The following is a 19,103-nucleotide window of genomic DNA, read 5'->3' as shown; positions in this document are numbered from 1 at the left end:
TGGTTGAGAAATGTGGTTTTCTGATTAATTGTACATTCTAATCACTATGTGTGCCATCCATGAAGCTGCCAATATTCAAAGAACTAAAAATACAATAAAATGTATTTCAACTCATGGAATCTCATAGCCAGGAGATACCTTATATCCATCTTTTAATACTTAAATTGCGTTGATCATAATTTAACCTTTCAGTGAGCCAGAAAGGTCCTTGGGGGAATGCTTGAGGAGCATCATTAAAAAATCATAATATAGATTGTATATTTTGAAGGTGTAGGAGATAGGGTAGAATAGGTTCTGAGCCTTGGGCATATCCTGAAAACAGCTTTAAAAAATAAGCTCATTGGTCTTCTTTTCATTTATATCTCCTTAAAACCAGGATAGATTAAAACAAAACAAAACAGAACAACTAACTAAACTTTCCAGTTGTTTGTATTCTGGATAAATGGGAACTTTGATTTGTTTGCCCAGTCAGTGGCTGTAGCAGTTAAATCCTTTAGTCTATTGTTACTTTCATCTTTGAGGCTGACTCAGTATGCAATTGTTCTTATAAAAGCTTCACGAAATGAATACCCGGGAAAAGATTCCTGTCTTTAAAAAGGCCATAGAAATGATTCCAAATCTTTCTGAAGGAAAACCCACAAGACAAAGAGGAACAGACCCAAGTGCTACTTAGGCTGGGGATATGATAAATGCAAATCCCAGACTTTCCCTGCCTCCCCCAATCTCCCTTTCCCTTCTCTCCTTCAAATGTCAGAAACGCTTGGCATCTGAGTGGATTGCTGGGTTTTTGCCTTTCCCCCCCAAGCAGCTCAGTGTGGAAAGGTCAGCACATCCCTTTGGGAAAACTCACTTATAAATTAGAATGTTTGCACACATACAGTCCAGGAAATATTTAAAACATCCTTCCTTTTTAATGGGGTGAACAGATTCTTAAGTAGTACTGGATTCAATATTTTCTATCCTCTTGCCTGTTTGTACATTGCCAGTGCTGAAATCTGTGAGAGAGCAACCAGAGAAGAGTGTTGTCAGAAAGACCAGATCATCTTGTCAAAACCAGCAAACGCCTTGAGCTTTTGAAGGAAGGGCAATCTGTGTTCCATTCCTTATTTCCTCTATGGGATTTATTTATAGCAGCCTTTGTTCTGACTCAAAGCTTTAATTTTCTAAATATTGTAATGGAATTTCTGAAGCCCCAAATAAGGGAGAGTGATAACTGGCCCAATATATATCTTCTCTTGGTGCAGTTTTGAAACTAAGCTGATAATGTGAAACTGTCAAATCTATTATAGGTGATTTGCTTCTGTCTATTTATATCATGAAGACTGCAAGACATTAGGAGAAAAATATGGGCCTCTTATAAATAGCTGTCTCTCCTTTAACAATGATTATATAGTGGTTTATGGAGAATTCTTCTCAGAGCCATCTTCCTTTTCAGATTGAGCCAGTGAGGATCAACTCTCAATATGTGTGGTTACAATGGTTCCCGTTGTATTTTGTACGCAGAAGTGTTAGTCACACACACACACACACACACACACACACACACACACACACACACACACACACAAAAGCAGCTCTGATACAGAATTGGCTAAAAATAAATTTACCAGAGAAAATGTGAAGAACAGTACATTAGGCACCTCTTTGTAAATCCAGGTTTTACTCCTCCTTTAGGAAGAGGTCATTTTGAGGATGATCCCAGAACCATTTAGTTTTATAGAATTAGAGGCTGACATCAAAATCCCTCCTAAACAAATCCTTCCAAAGCTAACTATCATAACTGTAGGCAGCAGCAATTTTTTTTCCTGGATGGAGGCAAAAACAAATGAATAGAATTAGGGGGGGTGCCCTATAGATAGAGTCCTTCTGAGGAAGGCAACAGTCAATTCATACCCCAGCCCATAATTCCATTGGTATGGTGTATGGGAGAGAAGGGAGAGTACCTCCAGGAAGAAATGCCAAAATAATCGGGGTGAGAGAAGAGGAGGAGAGAGGGAACAGGATAGGCATTCTGGTGGAAGAAGAAAGAACATGCCATCTCCCAATCCTATGTCAGCACACTGAGATTAAAATACTTTTTGCCTTGCTCTAATTACATTTCTATAGATTAAAATTGTTAATGTGTGGAAGGTATGTAAACATATATGCATATGAATAGAGATGTGAACAGAGGCTCATTTGAAATCATAATGCCTAGGCAGGTAAAAATTGAGCTTACCATGCAGGAAGTCCAAATTCTAACAAACTGTGAGGAAACATATTCCCATTCCCATTTATATTTTGACACTATCTTATTTGTAAACCAAAAGGTTTTTCAGAATTCAAGGACAATAATGAGTTTGGGCATATCTAGAGAAGGGCATCCTGGATGGTAAGAAGATCAGACATCATGCTATATGAAGAGTGATTAAAGAAAAAGAGAAATTTTGACTAAAAATGAGATCTTCCTTGTGTTGAAGTAATTGAACGATTGTCATGAGGAAGAAATTTATTTCTACTTGTAATAAGAGCACATTACTAGAATCAATGAGTTGAATTATTTTAGAGAGGTCAATTTCAATGTAATAAAAGGAGAGGGAAACTTCCTGGCAATTAGTGGATCTATATATGGAATAGGCTATCTTGGGTTATACTAGAGGTTACTGGAGAAATTCAAATAGAATTTGGGTAAGCTACTTGTCAAAGATATATCAGGGATTTATGCTTTAGGAAGGAATTATCCTAGGTGAACTTTAAGGTGCTGACAAAGCGACTGCTCAGGTCTTTTGCTTTCTACTAAGAGTCACTGAATTTTGAAAAAGTAATACTAAACCTTCCAAGATTCTCTTTCTGTTAATAGTAGCAGCCAATGTGCAGCAGGAAACGCAGGACTTCTGGCCCTGATGGAAGAACCCTGGAATTTGTGGCAATCTCTATTCACAATTTTCCCCTTTTCTCTCTCTTTTCCATGTAAAAATTCAGCTCTTTATTGGCTGACTTGAAAAATAATTATATTTAAGGGAAATCTGAAACCTAAATTTTATTGATGATGAACTCCTGGAAAGCTGGATGGGGTTAGTAGAAAGAGATTGCAGCATTGATGGAATTAGTCTCTGAGGTAGAGATAAGGAGAAGGCTCAGAAAGAGATCAGTTTAGCTTAGTGGTCCCATCCTCCGTGGAGGTTTCCCCTTCTTTCCTTTCCTTTCTCTCCCCTCTTCTCCTCCCTCCCCCATCTTGCTGTGTCCAGCCAAGAAATGCAAGTTATGTCAAGCCCCTGAGACTTATTCTCTGTGGAGGTCATGGCCAACCTCACCTTGCTATATCCTGTCAGAAATCCCGGTTATGTCCCTGAGGTTAAATTTTCCCTATAAATCTATTTATGGACCATGCCATTTTTGCTGTACTTCTTTGAATCAGTCCACCACTACTCTGTCTCATGGTCTTTTCCCCTTACTTCTCACCTATGCCATGTGGTGTCTCTCTTAACCCCAGTACACCTTATGGTGTCTCCTCTCAGACCCTACTTATCCTCCTAATTAGCTAACACTTTTAGGGTGTTAATCCCTTTTAGCATTTAGTCTGCTAGTTAAGGGCATGTTTCAATCTCATGGGGTGTTCCCTTTCTCCTCACTAATTGTGGGTTCTACTAAGGAACTTGTCCTTTCCATAATTAATTGTTAAAACCCAGTTCTTGCTAACTATATGCTTTTCCACTCCATTTCATATTTATCATTCCTGGTGTCTATTTTATCTGTTCATTTTTGTTGTAACCTCTTTTAAATAAACCTACCTTTTGTCAAAGAGAATGGCTGCTGTGAATTCTTCACATAACCTTGAACCCCAACATCTGATGCTTGGCATGGATGATCTCAATATGAAACTCCCTTCATGTAGGGAAAATTAATTTCCAGGGCAGTTTTAGTATTTTTTCATATACCCTAAATGCTACTAAGAAGCAAATGCTTTATCTTTTTATAAGGAAAATTCTTTGTGACTTCCTCTAAAGTGAACCTTAAAGGGTTCTTTCAGTGACAAAAGTAGATTTACCACAGGGTAATCATGGCAGTCCCTGTACATTTCAATCCCAGTGAGGCCAGAAGGCAGGGTGGAGATGGAATCCTTCAAGGGCTTAAGTAGGCAGTCCTTTGGTCTTATAATTTTATGTTTGGTTCTCTACATTTAATGTATGAGTCACTTTCTAAACATAAATCCAGGGAGACTCTGCATGGGTAATAAGGCAGACATCCGGCATATTTTGGACTTCCTGGTCAAAGGGGATAAAGGAATGGGTCAAGTACCATTCCTTTCCCTCTCCTCAGCTTCTTTCCCCTGTGTGGACCAGTGGCTAGACTCTCTTACCCAAACTGACTACCTGGAAGCATCTTCAGATACAAAATAGGAAGCATTTATTCGGTCCTTGCAAGGAGAGGTCCAAACATGCCAGCTGAGCAGACCCAGAGCCTCTCAGCTTCCATCTCCCAGCACTGTGTGCCTGATAGTGAACCAGAAATGTTGAATTGGTTAAATGGTAAAAGACTTGGGTTCATTGGATGGATTGAAAAGAAAGTAACCATTGACCAATGCTTAGCAATGCTGTGTATTTCCTGTGGGTCATGTAACTTCCTAAATCTAGGAGGTCTGACTTCTGCCCTACAGCCCTTTGAGAATGGGGATCACATAATTTCCTGAAATTTAGGCTTAGGGTCTGACCCACTCTATCTTGGAGACTTTTTGAGAAATCTTCACCCGGTCTCATTCATCCCTATTAAAAAAACAAAACAAAAAAAGACACAATAAATCAAAAGCCAGACTTCTCCTGGCATTTTTATGTTGGAGATATAAGGGACATTCTAAATTTGGATGTTGGTAAATGGACAATAACATATCCTAGTATCCAATGACATTGGACTAGTCATCTTCCTTCATATATCCTTTGTGTTTAATTTGGATATTTATGATTGTTAAAATAATTTATTCACTCAAAGTCATTCTTAAAACAATATTGTTTTACTGGACACAACATTCTCTTGGTTCTGTTCATTTTACTTTTATTTTGTGCAAATCTATGTTTTTCTAAGCTCATCTAAGCTTATCATTTCTTATATCACAATAGAATTCTATCACAATTACAACTTGTTCAAACATTCCCCAATTGATGGGCATCTTTGTAATATTCAGTTCTTTGCCACCACAAAGAGAATTGCTATAAATATTATAGAACATATAGGCTCTTTTCCTTCTTCCCTAGTAATCTTTGGAAATAGACCTAGCAGTGGTATTTCTGGGTCAAAGGGTACAGGCAATTTAATAAGTCTTTGGGCATAATTCCAGATTGCTCTCCAAAATGGTTGGAATAGTTCACAATTCCACCAACAATGAACGTGTCCCAATTTTTCCATATCCTCTTCAACATTTTGTTGTTGTCCTCTTCAATTATTTTAAGTGTAAAATGATATCTCAAGGTTATCTTAATTGCATTTCTATAATGATTTAGAAATTTTTTTCATGTGACTATAAATTATTTTGATTTCTTTGTCTGAAAACTTCCTGTTTATAGCCTTTGACTGTTTATCAATTGGGAATGGCTCACATTCTTATAGATATGAGACTTTTATCTAAAAAACTGTCTATAAAATTATGATCCTCTCAATTTTCTGCTTTCCTTCTGATCTTGGCTGCATGTTTTATTTGTACAAAACCTAGGTAGGTTATATATCAATTTTGATTATTATCTTGGCAAATGACGTAAGATACTGATTTATGCCCAATTTCTGTCATAATACTGCTTTGCATTTTTCTCAACAATTTTTGCCAAATAATGAATTCTTACTCCAATCCTTTATATTTGTCAAATACAAGATTACCATATTTATTTGCTGCTGTAAAGTGTATGTACACTCTGTTCCACTGATTTATCCTTCTGTTTCTTAGTACCAGATAGTTTTGATAATTACTGTCTTATAAAATAATGCAAGATCTGGTACTGCTAAACCTTCTTCCTCATAATCTTGGCTTTTTGTTTTTCCAAATGGGTTTTATTATTTTTTTCTAATTCAGTAAAATATTATTTATTAAATTGTTGGGATAGCATTGATTATATAAATTAGTTAAGTAAAAATGACATTTTTATTATATTGGCTCTGAACCATGAACATTTAATATTTCTCTAAATTATTAAAATCTGATTTTATTTGTATAACAAGTTTTTTTAAATAATGTTTTAATTTAGTTCCCGGGTTTGTTTTGGCAGCTATACTCCCAGGTATTTTATACTCTTTAAAGTAATTTTAAAGGTATCTCTATTTATCTTTTCTTTAAGATAATTGTTTGTGATATATGGGAATACTGATGATATATGTGGATTTACTTTATAACCTGATACTTTGCAAAAATCATTGTGTCAGCTGACTTTTTAGTTGAATCTTTAATATTTTCCAAGTATATTATCATATCACCATGAGCACTGTAAAAAGAGATAGCTTTATTCCCTCATTCCCTCTTCTGATTCTATTTCTTTTTCTTCTCACTGTTCTTGCTAGGATATCCAATACAACATTGAATAATATTGGTGACAGTGGGTATGCTTGTTTCATGTCTGATCTTTGAAGCTTTAGCTTAACCCTATTAAAAATAATACTTGCTATTGTTGTAAATTTTTTATTACAAATAAGAACTTGCTAATTGTTACTAGCAACAATGCTTGTTGCTAATAAAAAGCATTAGATAAATGCTTTTCATCAATTTAAGGAAAAGTTCATTTATACCAATATTTTCAAATGTTTTTAAGAGAAATGAGTGTTGTATTTTGTCAAAAGCTTTTTCTGCATCCATTATAATTACATATATAATTATATATATTACATAATTAAAAACTTTTATTATTGAGATAATCAATTATGTTAATAATTTTCCATATTTTAAGCCACCATACCTGAATTATTGATGTAAATTCCATTTGATCATAATGTATAATCTTTGTAAAACATTATTGTAATTTTTAAACTAATACTTTAAAGTTTTTCCATCCATATTTATTAGTGAAATAGAAATTTTCTTTCTCCATTTTTATTCTTTCTGGTTTAGGTATCAGTATATCAGTATCGTATTTATTTCATGAAAGTACTTTGGTAAAATCACTTCTTTGCCTATTATTCCAAATGATTTATTTATTATTAGAATTAGTTGATCTTTAAATTTTGTGATAGAATTCACTTGTAAACGTGCTTTGTTTTGATGCATTTTTTTTTTAGGCTCTTTTATGGTCTATTTGAGTTCTCTTTTCCAAAATAGATCTGTTTAAATATCCTATCTACTCCTGCTAATGTAGGCAATTAGGATTTTTGTAAGTATTTTTTCACTTCACTTAGATTAATTTATTATAGCATATTATATTATATTATATTATAATTAGGCAAAGTAGCTTCTCATAATTTCTTTAATTTCATCTTTTTTTTTAGTAGTATCTTCATCCTTTTTCATTTTTAATAGTGATTTGCTTTTCTTCTCTTTTAAAAATCACATTAACCAATTGTTTATCTATTTTATTGTTTTTTCATAAAACAATTTCTAATTTTATTTATTAATTCAATGTTTTACACTAAATTTTATTAATATCACCTTTAATTTTTTTGTATCTTAAATTTAGCACTTAATTTTTTAAAGTTTTTCTTTTTTAGTTTTTTTTTCTTTTTTTTAGTTTTTTTAGTTTGTTTTTTTTAGAATCTTTTAGTTTATTCTTTATCTAGTTTTTCAAAATTGCATGTCCAATTCATTGGTCTGCTTTTTTTCTGTTTCTTTAATGAAAGCACTGAGAGATATAAATTTTTCTCTGATCATTGCTTTTGCTATATCCCATAGGTTTTGCTATGCCAACTCTTTACTGTAATTGCTTGTGAAACTTAATGAAAGTGTTTGTATGATTTGTTTTTACCTATTCTTTCTTTAAATTAGGATTTTAAGTCTCCAATTAATTTTTAATCTATATCTCTATGAAAAGTTATTAAATATAATTTCTAATGCATTGCGATTTGAAAATATTATTTTAAGATTTCTGCTTTTCACTTTTTTTGTCTTAATACATTCTCAATCTTTGTAAAGGTACCATGAGTCACTGAAAAAAAGGTGTATTCTCTTCTATTTCCATTCAATTTTTTTACAAAAACCTATCATATGTAGCTTATCTACAAGTCTATCTACTTCTTTGAGATGTTGTTTATTTTTTGGTTAGATTTAATTAATTATGAGAAGGGAAGATTGAGGAAAAGCCCCATATTATAGCACTACTATATATCTCCACCTGTAATTCACTTAATTTTTCTTTTAAAAATTTAGATGCAATAGCATTTGGTCATATAGGGTCAGTATTATATTGCTAGTATCTTTTACAAAGTGTAGTTAACCCTATTTATACCTTATTGAGTCATGAAGGTGAGCTCTCATATGCAGTGTCAGAGTAACCCAAGCTGTGGCAAGTCCTGCTAAAGTATCTGCAAGTACAGATCCATTGAAATGCCTGGGGTCTGTTTGTCATCTGAATGCATCTAAATTCAAAAATATTTATAACCATTTGATCTGAAGGTAATGAACTGTTTAGTTGAATTTAAAAACTCAATAGTATGCTTTTCATACTGTAGGTGCTTAATAATGGGCTCACTGTTAATACTTATTCTGTCACAGGACTGAAAGCACTTTCCCTTTTGCAGATTTCTCGTTTTTGGCAGTTTACATATTTATGGTATTTTTAGTCCCAGAAGATTGTTACTTCCATTGATTATTAATCTGATCAACTTGCCCAAAATAAGTGGATGTTTTGATAAAGATAGAATGGCTTTTTTTCATCTATTTTTTTGTTGTTGCTGAGGCAATTGGGGTTAAGTGACTTGCCCAGGGTCATACAGCTAGGAAGTGTCTGAGACCAGATTTTAACTCAGGTCCTCCTGACTTCAGGGCTTGTACTCTATCCACTGAGCTACTTACCTGCTCTGAGAATGGCTTCTTTTGATGCCTTGCAAATAACTCTAGAAAATAAGCCAGTCCACATAAAAAACAAACAAACAAACAAACAAACACAACTTCTTTCACAAGGGCACAGGCAGGTATAAATTGAGAAATATGTGAAAGGGAACCTGATGTTGTGGATAAAATGCTCAACTAATATCAGGAAGCCTTGGGCGAGAATATTTTTCTGAGACTCTTATTTACTCATCTGAACATGGAAATGATAATAAAGCCTTTTGCAAAAAATTTTGAGGATTAAATGTAATCAAAAGAATTAAATCAATCAAAAGTAGGTAAAGCTGTCAGTCTTTTATTGGGGATAAAAAAGCTTCACAGAAGAATTCATTTTTGTTCATGTTCATGTTTTTATGTGTCAAAGGAAAGTCTATGTGGCTTAGTAAGAAGAAGAAATAAGGAAGTAGGGCAGTTCAGTGATCCCTACTTTATAATAGAGCCACATTTGATGCCTCCCAAATAGGGCAAACCATCAAATTTCCTCTTATGGGGATCAGAACCAGCAACTTCAGAGTAGGGCTGGAAAGGGAAGAGATTCAAATTGGAATATGGAAAGTAGCCTTGGGTAGCATGGTCTTCAGGAGATGGCTGGAAGAGGGAGGCCTCCACAGTTAGGGGACTCCTTGGACTATTCTTTGGGGTAGCTCATGGGTCTTAACCATTAAGGAGCCATGATAACTCTTAATTAAAGTTTGTCTAATGCCAGATCAGAGATAATTTTTTTTTTTTTTTTTTTTTTTTTACAGAAGGGGAGGATCTTCTGAGCATGACTCCCTCTAATTAGTTTTCCGTTTCCCTGAGGTCACAAAAAGGGAAAAAGCAAATATGTTAGTGTCTAGATCAGGGGTTCCAGAGAAGGGGGTAGACACAACGGAGTACAAGTCATTCAGTCAACAAGCATTTATTCGGTATTTACTATGTGCTAGGCACTCTATTAAGTGCTTGGAATACAAAGAAAGGCAAAAACATGGTCCCTGCCTTCAAGAAGCTCACATTTTAATGGGGAAGACAGTATGCAAACACCTATGTACACAGAAGACATATACAGTAAAAAATAGAGTGTAATCTCAGAGGGAAGGCACAGGGGATGAGGGTGGAAGAGGCCTCCTTTGGAGGATGGGATTTGAGCAGATCTGGGTTTTTGAGAAAAGCAGGGAAGCCAGGAGGCAGAATTACAGGTGGAAGGAAGAGAACAAAACTGCTTTACAAACCTTAAAGTGCTATATAAATGTCAGCCATCATTATCATTCAAGCTGCTTGAAATTTTGCTTTAAACAGGTTAAATTTTTTCCCTATAAGTTGCTATTTTAGGGAATTCTGTGAGCAAAGAGAAACTCCCAGGAGGAAAATACCCTGAATTCAGCCTGTTTTCTGTCAACCTTAGCAGTTAAATCTTATATGCTATGTTGTATCTGTGTAGGACATTCTTTCTACCCTCCTAAGTGGATCAGGAAGAAAGACATTTTACTAAATTAAAACGCTAACTTGCATTTTCAACATGCTTTTAATTTGTGATTACAAACATAATTTCCAATAAAACACTATATATAATAAGCAAAAAATAAGTTAATACATGGTAAACTTGAATACAACTTCATTAATTAACCATTAAGAACAAACAGTTTATTTAAGACTCTGGAACTACATTTAATATAAACTTTGTCCAACACTCATACCTTTTCAGATCTAAGTAAAACACCAAAAGAGCTATCAAGACTTCTCCAAACCAATTACAAGAATGCATTTTTATTTTTGGTTACAATCCCCTGCTATGCACAAGACCATTGAAATGCTGGGACAATCACACACTTTAAAACGGCACAAAGCAAAGCGAGGAGACACATGCCAGCCTTATGTAAGCTGCCTTAAAAGTGCAAACCTTTATTTATTTTTCCTCTTCCTGAACCACTAGTATAAGAACTGGTACTTCAGACAACACCGCAGGATCATTAGCATGCTTTCCATACCACAGTTAAGGGACATAGACTTAAACCGCGTCAGGTCTCCATGCCTTTTGAAGATACCTCCGGTTTTTAAACAGTGAATAGGCATTCAACTATATATAGTGCAAATCAAATACCAAGAAGCAAACGACAGGACAGAGACTGTCATTAGATAAGACACATTCTTGGACAGTGCATCACAAGAGATGCTACTCTTCTACCTGGCACAACACCACACAAAACAAACTGGTACAAGATGATGGCAGCCTCTGTTTAGGTTTGAATATGGGACGGGGTTCGGCGGAGAGAATGCAGGGCAACCAGACAACAGCCCCGGAGTAATGCTCCAATATTATACACTGGATCAATACCCCCTCTTTGAGTACTAAATGCCCACATGACCGTGGGGATGATAGGGGCTGCTACGGCCAAAAGATCTACCAGGAAATTGTTGCTCCAGTACTGCTTCACGATTCCCGCCTGAGAGAGATGAATGACATTGCCAAACCTTTCTTCAGGGGAGGCCGTGAAATCCAGTTCTCTCATGACTTGGTTTTCGTGATTTACAATTTCCATCTTGCTGTATGGTGTCTCCATAGGAGACAAAAGAATGGCAGAGTTTGGGTCGCTTGGCGTGAGATCAACCATTAAAGCAGAAGTGACCTCCGGGAAACTTTCTATCAGGTCAGCCTCAGACTCATCGAGAGATGATGGGCTTGAGGGACGGGGGTCTTGCAACTTAAGCATATTCTGAATGAGCTGTTCTACATCAGGACTATATAGCACCACATCAGTCTGAATGGCTTGTTCTGTTACCTCACTGCCTTCCTCCTGACTGTCTGGAGCCATTTCAAATGCTTTTGTTTTAAGTGGAGAGGAAATGGTTGTGGATTGTAAGAGAGACAAATCACCAGCCTCAGTAGTAGTGGCCATCATAACCTCTTCAAACAAATCTGTGCTATTCTCCATGCTTTCAATGGCCAGTAACTCACTCTCAGCTCCTTCCTCTATGGTTTGGTCTTCCAAAGCTTGTGCATCTGCCATTTTGCCATATGTGGTGCTGGGAGGTAAACTTTTCTCTGGGGAATCACAGAGATAGTCTAGACATTGTTCATCCCGCAGAGATCCATTCTGGGCCATTTCCATACTCTGAAGTAAGGATTCCAATTTCTTATTTTGGATGTTTATGTCTACAAAGTACTTCTGTATTCCCTTGTCTTTATCAGCCAGACTGCTCCTCATGGTCTCAATGACCTGCTTCAGTTGCTTAATTTCTTTTCTTGCCTCCTTTAAGGCCAGTTGAGCTTCCACCCGATGACACTCCTCTTCAATCCAATCTTCTCGCATACGGGCCAACTGAGATTTGAGCTCTGCAATTTCTGTTTCCCTGTTCAAAATTTAAAACAACAACAAGATAAAATCAAATATCTGACGTTTGACTTTTTAGATATTACATTCGCTTAGTCTGTTACCATCCTTTTATTCACATGACTAATACTTTTAGACTTCCTTTAGAAAAACTGCAATTCTCAATGAAAAATTACTAATGTACTTTAAAAATGGTTATAAGATGTTAAGGCCAAATTTGTAGAACCTTAAGAGAAACAAGAGTATCAGAAATTATTTATCCCATCTTTTAAATTCTTGGCCGTTTAAAGCATGGGAAAACTATCCTATTTCTCTATAACAAGTTGGTCTTAATAAGTAGGCCATGCTTCTAAAATGAAGTATTTTTGAAAGGAAAAAATACATTATAGAAATGCAAAGTTGAACAGGACTAAAAAAGCCAGTGAATCAAAATCTTGCCCAAAGCATGCATCCTTTCTTCAACATGCTTGTTCATGGTCTTCCGATACCTCTAATTGAAAATCTCCAATGATAGAGAACTGATGATCTCTCTGGGCTGCACATTTCAGTTTCAAAAAACTCTAGCTATATGTTTTTTCCCTTATATTGAATATAAATTAGTACCTACTGTTCCTAAATCTATCCTCCATGGTTAAATACAACAAGTCTAATCCCTCTGACATGAAGGGTGCAATTTCTTCTAGATTACAAAAATCTATGATTTGATCTGAATGTGTTTCCCCTTCACACTGATAGAGATTGAAAATCCCTCTATGCTGATTTAGAAATAGGTTTAGAAAATCATAACCTATATTCATACCAGTATGGCAATCTCCAATATAGTCCTGTTGCACTGATTCATCAGAGAGATTCCTGACAGTTTAATAAGTTAGAAAGCTTTGAGTATAGTCCCAACAATGAGATATGTCCATTGGATGAGAACCAACCTGGCCAAATTCAGAGAGGTTTAATACAATATTGGTTGTCATGAGTTTTTGAGATACAGTAGTTTCCAGAGATCCATACAAAAGAACTGTGATCAGTCCAGGCTGGGTAAATGGGGTATCATACAATTGAAATTAAATTCTTGTAGAAATTAAATTATTAATTTCAGAGAAGCAGAAAGCATAGTTCTCCTTCTTAGAATCATAGGTCTAGAGCTGGAAGAGTTCATAAAGGCCATTTAGTCCTACCCCCTCATTTTATAGGTGAGGAAACAGAGGCTCAGGGATGTAAGGCCCAAAATGATGAAGGCCATGTCAAATGGACTTGAATCAAGAGCCTCTGATTTTAGAATGAAATGCTTTTCTCACAATTATGAAGAAAATTTTCTTGTAACTAACCCAAACTCCTCATGCTTCAGTTTAAGTAAATTTATTGCTACTCTGATAATGCACAGCACTTGCCCTCAATCATCTTTGTTAAGTGCCTTGCTTATATAAGAAAATGATTTTTAAATGGTTCTGAGCCTTCTCTTTTCCAGGCTAAATAATCCTGAGGATAGATATCTCAAATTCTTTCTCACAGGTTTTATTTTAAGTCTTTAATTTAAATTTGCCATGAGATGTATATTTCTAGATAGCAGTATCTACTCCTCAACTCCTTTGGATCATAGGATCATAGGACTGAAAGGGATCTCAAAGATCATCTAGTCCAACCACTTCACACTTTACAGATGAGGAAACTAAAAACCAAAGCAAATGATATGCTCAAACTCATACTAGAATAGGTTCCATCAAATGTAAGATTTCAACAAATCCAGATACAGTTGTTTGGGGGCTACAATAAAGCAATCTAGTAGAGAGCTTAGCCCAAGATGGAATATCTCTCAGATCATTAAAGCCATTCCAAACACGATGAAGATGTTTAGGCCTTCTATATAATGGAAATATGTATATGTGTGTGTATATATATATATATATATATACATATATATATATATACACACACACACATATATATATATATATATATACACACATATAAAATGGGGAAAGAGCTAGTGTCCCCAAAGTTAAAAACTGACTTGAACCCTTGAATCTAGTTTAAATAATCAACTCTAAACTACTTCTTTGATACATAGTTCTACTAAATCCTTTCCCATGTGCTTCAAGGAAAAAAAATAATTACTCAAGTGGAAAAACTGGTCTGTCCAACATGTCTTTAAAAAAAAAAAAAACTCTCTTAGATAGCATCTCTTGGTATTTTTCTTAATCAGTAGTTTGGTCAAGAATAATGAGCTCCTACCCATTAGAAGAGAAATCAGAGAAAGAAATTACTTCTCCAAATTATATATAAATTCCTAATGAAGAATCCCATAGAGATGGGAACAGGGATTGAATTAGACCATAATGTGCTCAGCTGGTTCCTTTGTTCCTGCAGTGTTCATTCACCTTAAAAGAAACTATTTTATGCTAACCTATCATCTGAGGTTTGGCAATATTACTAAGTTGCACATACCTAGAAAAAGTTAAGGGTTTTTCCTAATAAACTTTGCTTTTAAAAGTGGAGTCATGCAAATTATGTAGTAACTTATTTTTTAAAGAAATGATGAAAAAATTAAAGCTAACTTTGATAACAGAAAAAATGGCTTTCTTCTATTTTTATTTTTGTCATTTGCCTTCTTTTTAAAGGAAAGTTAATAACTTACTGAACACTTCGCAAAATAGTTGATGATCCTACTATACCTCTCTTGTAGTCGGTTCTCAGATTCTTTCAATTTGGTTTTGAGGTGTCTCACTGTAACTTCTTTCTGCTGCAAGGGAGTCAAATATTGTTCTGGGTTTGGGGGTTTAACACCATGATTTTCTCCACAAGACATATACCTCCCAGGCCGCCTGAAATAAATCAAGGAAAAAAATGTTAGTTTTGTTCTATTTACTTCTCTGTAGAAAAAAAATTCCTTTACATAAAAATGTGAACTTGAAAAAAACAAATTTACTATGTTTCCCTTTTGCACTGTAATGATGGATGAATTCATCTGGAAAGGTGTTCTACAGTTCATGCACTTTTAAGTCTTGAGGCAATAAATCTTTCTGCTTCCTTGGGCAGTATCCACTAAGTTAAGCTTTAAGGGGCAAAAATAAACTTTTCTATTACAAAGAAATTCTCATCCAAAATAATGTATAATTGTTTCCATGCCAGCTTTATCAGTTGTGCTAAGTGACATGCCATTATAGTAAGAGAACAATGAGATATAGAAGAAAAGGATATTACAGAGGAGAATGGAGGATGATCTAAGTGGTTGTGCAAAGTGTCACTGTCTCAAGATACTAATTGTAATGAAATAAATTCAAATTACTGTTCCTTGGGCTGGCTACATGCTATGGTCAAAAGTGGTTTCTGCTAGAAATGATTCCCCCCCCCCTCCACAATGTAAAAGTCCCTTTATTCTGAAGGAAAGAAATGCTATTTCCTTTTCACAATTGTTAGATTTTAAAAGGGAGGCATGGAGTGTCCTATGATGCATCTTTGGACTGAAAGCCAAAAGTCCTCAACTCTGTTCTTGTCCTCACCACTGAGTTGTGGGACAGTCGTGGGTGAATTCAGGGCCTACATCCCAGAGCCAGCACAAAGCTGAATATTTTCTTTGTGAGCAGAATTTCCACTGATCAGAATGGGGAATCTCAGAGGGAAAGGAACATGTTGACTCTTGGATCCTATCCATTCTTATTCTGGGAAGCAAGTAGCTACCTTACTTTGATGGAAAGGAGTGGCATTCATCAGGATTACTGCAAATTTTCCCTGCCATAAATCCTTCCTCATGCCAATCTTTTTTCTATATATAATTGCCAAAATTTTTTTCCTTAAGTATAGATCTGATTTTATCAATCTTTTATTTAATTCCAATGATTTTCTATTGTTTCTGCAATAACATATAAACTTTTCTATTTAGCTTTTTCATTATCTTCCTCTAACCTAACTTTTTAGAGTCTCTGTATATTACTGCTCCTCTAAGACAATCTGACTTTTTCTCTGTTCTTCATCCATGTTTTTCTCTTCTCTGAACTTTTGCACTGGTTGTCTGCCTGTGTATAGCTAGAATACCTTTCCTAACCTTTGCCCTTACTCTAATTGACTATTGATTGATTTTCCCAATTCCCACCTTTCTTGTCCTCCCTTTTCATTATGTTCTTGTTGAACATTGCTACTCAAGTGTTGGTTTTCATTGGTTGACCCCCAACATATTTAATCATGGAAAAGGTATGAGTTGTAATTATGCAGCTATTGGGTAATATAAGGTATCTAAAAAAATAAGGTAGAAAAGAAAAAGTTCACTAAATAGGATAAACCAGGAATTCTTGCTATTGTTGTTTGTCCTTCATTCTTGAAGAGGGCCATGACATCAGAGAACTGATGCTATGACATGCAAAGTTAAGTGAAGGAGGGCTGTGCAAAGTTACCTGCCTCACTTTCCCTTCCAGAACCATCAAGGGCCAGTGACCAGATATAGATCAGGATGACTGGAGATGGCTCTAGAGGCAAGGGGAAACTTTGGCCTTTTTAAGATAAGGTTTTCAAAAAGTCTCAGTTTGATTGTAATTAAGGCTAGGTAGCAATTGAGGATAAGAATCTCCTCTTTCACCTAGTCAAAAAAAATCTAAATAAATAAAAATAAATAAATCTGGGAGGAATTAGAAAAAAAGATAATAGAAGTCACCTCATGATTGGACTGCTATCACTTCCTTTATATGAGCCGGAGTTACTGCTACTGGGAGACGAAGGCCCATAATTTGGATGGACATTAACAGGGCTCTGCTGATTCCTACACAACATAGACAGAAGATCTTTCTCACGTGAAGGTGGGCTGTTGCCAGACTTGTAAGATGAAGATCCATTGTTCCGTGCATGGGGACCACGGCTACAAAGAACAATAATGAAAAATGCCAAGTTATTTGGATGAAATTCTGTTGTTTAATTCTTCCATTAAGGTGATTACCACTAGGAAAATGTATAGGGGATATTTATCTGTCAAGCCAAACTGGTCTTTTCAGGATGTCTTTGTCCATTCTTCTTTCTTGCTGAGCATTACTCTAAGGGACTGTGCCTTTTTGTGATCAGTGCAATAGAAAGAGGCCTTTTAAAGGTTCAAATACTTGGGAAATGTAGTTACCCCTTTATACTTCAATTTTCTTGATTGTAAAATGAGGGGAGTGAAACTAGATAATCTTGAAGATCCTTCCTATCTATAAATCTGTGGCTTGATGATCTATGATATAGTGGTTTAACTTCTATTCCCTCCAAGAAACTATGAAATATACCTCCCTTTGATCCAAGGACTCTAACAATAGGAAATGAAAAAGTTTCTGAAGAGTATATTAATATTGGGATTTTGTTCCAATTCAGTAATATGTTTAATTTTATTCAGTAATTCAGTTAAATGTTTAATTTTATGTTTGGGGTGGCTCAGTTTAGGATTTGGAAAATTGATAGGATTCATTTATGTTTAGGAGTCACAATTTTATTCAAATCCCTGCACAAATCCTGAATCACCTATCTTTTCACCTTCCTGTTTATTTATAGACAAAGATTTAAAATAATTGTAGTATTTTTGTTTTTCTTTAAAATATTTATCTTTTGTACCTCCCAAACTAAAATACAATGCTCTCAAGGATATCCTCCACATTTATGTGGTTTATAGTCAGGGCTCTTCTTGAATAAGGAAATTTGAAAACTGTCCAGATGATAAAGATTTATACATAAAGTGGGATTTATTCCCACACAAAATACTTAGGGCAGCTGCTTACATTTCTCCCCAAAGCTATCCCTTTTGCAGTAATCTTCCAATTCCTATGATAATCAGGGAGAGAGTCTTTATTAACTGCTAATCTCTCTTTAACACCTGGTGGTTTCAGACTGTTCCCCTGGCCAAGGAAGACTGCTAAATCTGCTAATCTTTTTTTTTTTTTTTTTTTTTTTTTAATACGACTGTGCCCCACCTTTATAAATCTCCCCTAGAAACAGCAAGGATCATTGAGGAGGGGGCTGGTACCAGGAGGCAGTTGATGCCATTATGGCTTTGTTGACAGCAAAGCTTTGGTTAAAATCTCATAGTTCATTATTAACTTGTATGACAAAGCTTATGTTGATATATTCCTCTGTTGCCACCATTTGATTAAATTGAGTTCTAATGGTCCCAGAACATATCTGCATTGATCCAATGGATATAGGTTTTAGTACTCAACACTCAAAGAAGTTTTTTTTTTTTTTTTTCCTAACCTTCCAATGTGTTGATCTCAGAAGATAAAGCTTCTGTTATCCTTCTATTTCATAAGGAGCAATTCTTGCTAACCACTGTGTCATTTACATAATTTTGAAATAATAAGAATCTCTTCTGGAAAACATCTTTCAGATCACAGATTTGGAAGGCACCTTACAGAGCACTTCATTCAGTGATCCCTAATCTATGGGTCACAGAGACCTCTGAATTTTTAAAAAGAATTCCATGAATCCATACACAAATCTATAATGAAACATGCTTTGGGTAAATTGGATAAACTTGTCATACACTTATGTGTTTGTAGATTTTCTCAATCCAAACTTAAGATTTCATTGATGTGGGTAATTTCCAGTGTAGAAACTCTAACAATGTAGGTTAATGGCATCTTTATAACTTATAGTCTTATAGTAAAGGGAATGCAGTTTCTAGGAGAAATACACCAGTAATCATGAAGCCCCCAGATATTAGGAGTGCTGTTGTCACTCTTTCTAAAGTCTCCTAGTTTAAGGAATATAGTTCTAAAAAATTTGATGACTGACAGAAAACAATCTGTTGGTCAGTGATAACAAGCTTTCTGAGACAAACATAAAGACCACTCACC

At 35.2% G+C, this 19,103-nt stretch overlaps 1 protein-coding gene across 15 annotated transcripts in view; it reads right to left on the bottom strand.

Moving 5' to 3' along the window:
• Positions 1-10,477: 10,477 nt before the first annotated feature.
• Positions 10,478-19,103, bottom strand: part of SYBU (syntabulin) — a 134,933-nt gene continuing 126,307 nt past the window's right edge. For all 15 annotated transcript variants that reach the window (XM_074266826.1, XM_074266843.1, XM_074266813.1 and 12 more), the window contains 3 exons: positions 16,943-17,143; positions 14,970-15,119; positions 10,478-12,322 (listed from right to left, as the gene is read on the bottom strand). In XM_074266826.1, the coding sequence (XP_074122927.1) occupies positions 11,209-12,322; positions 14,970-15,119; positions 16,943-17,143 (1,465 nt within the window). In that variant the 3' untranslated portion in view covers positions 10,478-11,208. The remainder of the gene's footprint in view (positions 12,323-14,969; positions 15,120-16,942; positions 17,144-19,103) is intronic.

This window comes from Sminthopsis crassicaudata, chromosome 1 (genome assembly GCF_048593235.1).
Source record: "Sminthopsis crassicaudata isolate SCR6 chromosome 1, ASM4859323v1, whole genome shotgun sequence".
In the NCBI taxonomy this organism is placed as follows: domain Eukaryota; kingdom Metazoa; phylum Chordata; class Mammalia; order Dasyuromorphia; family Dasyuridae; genus Sminthopsis; species Sminthopsis crassicaudata.
The sequence above is the reverse complement of the archived record's forward strand: the minus strand, read 5'-3'. Positions and strand labels throughout refer to the sequence as shown.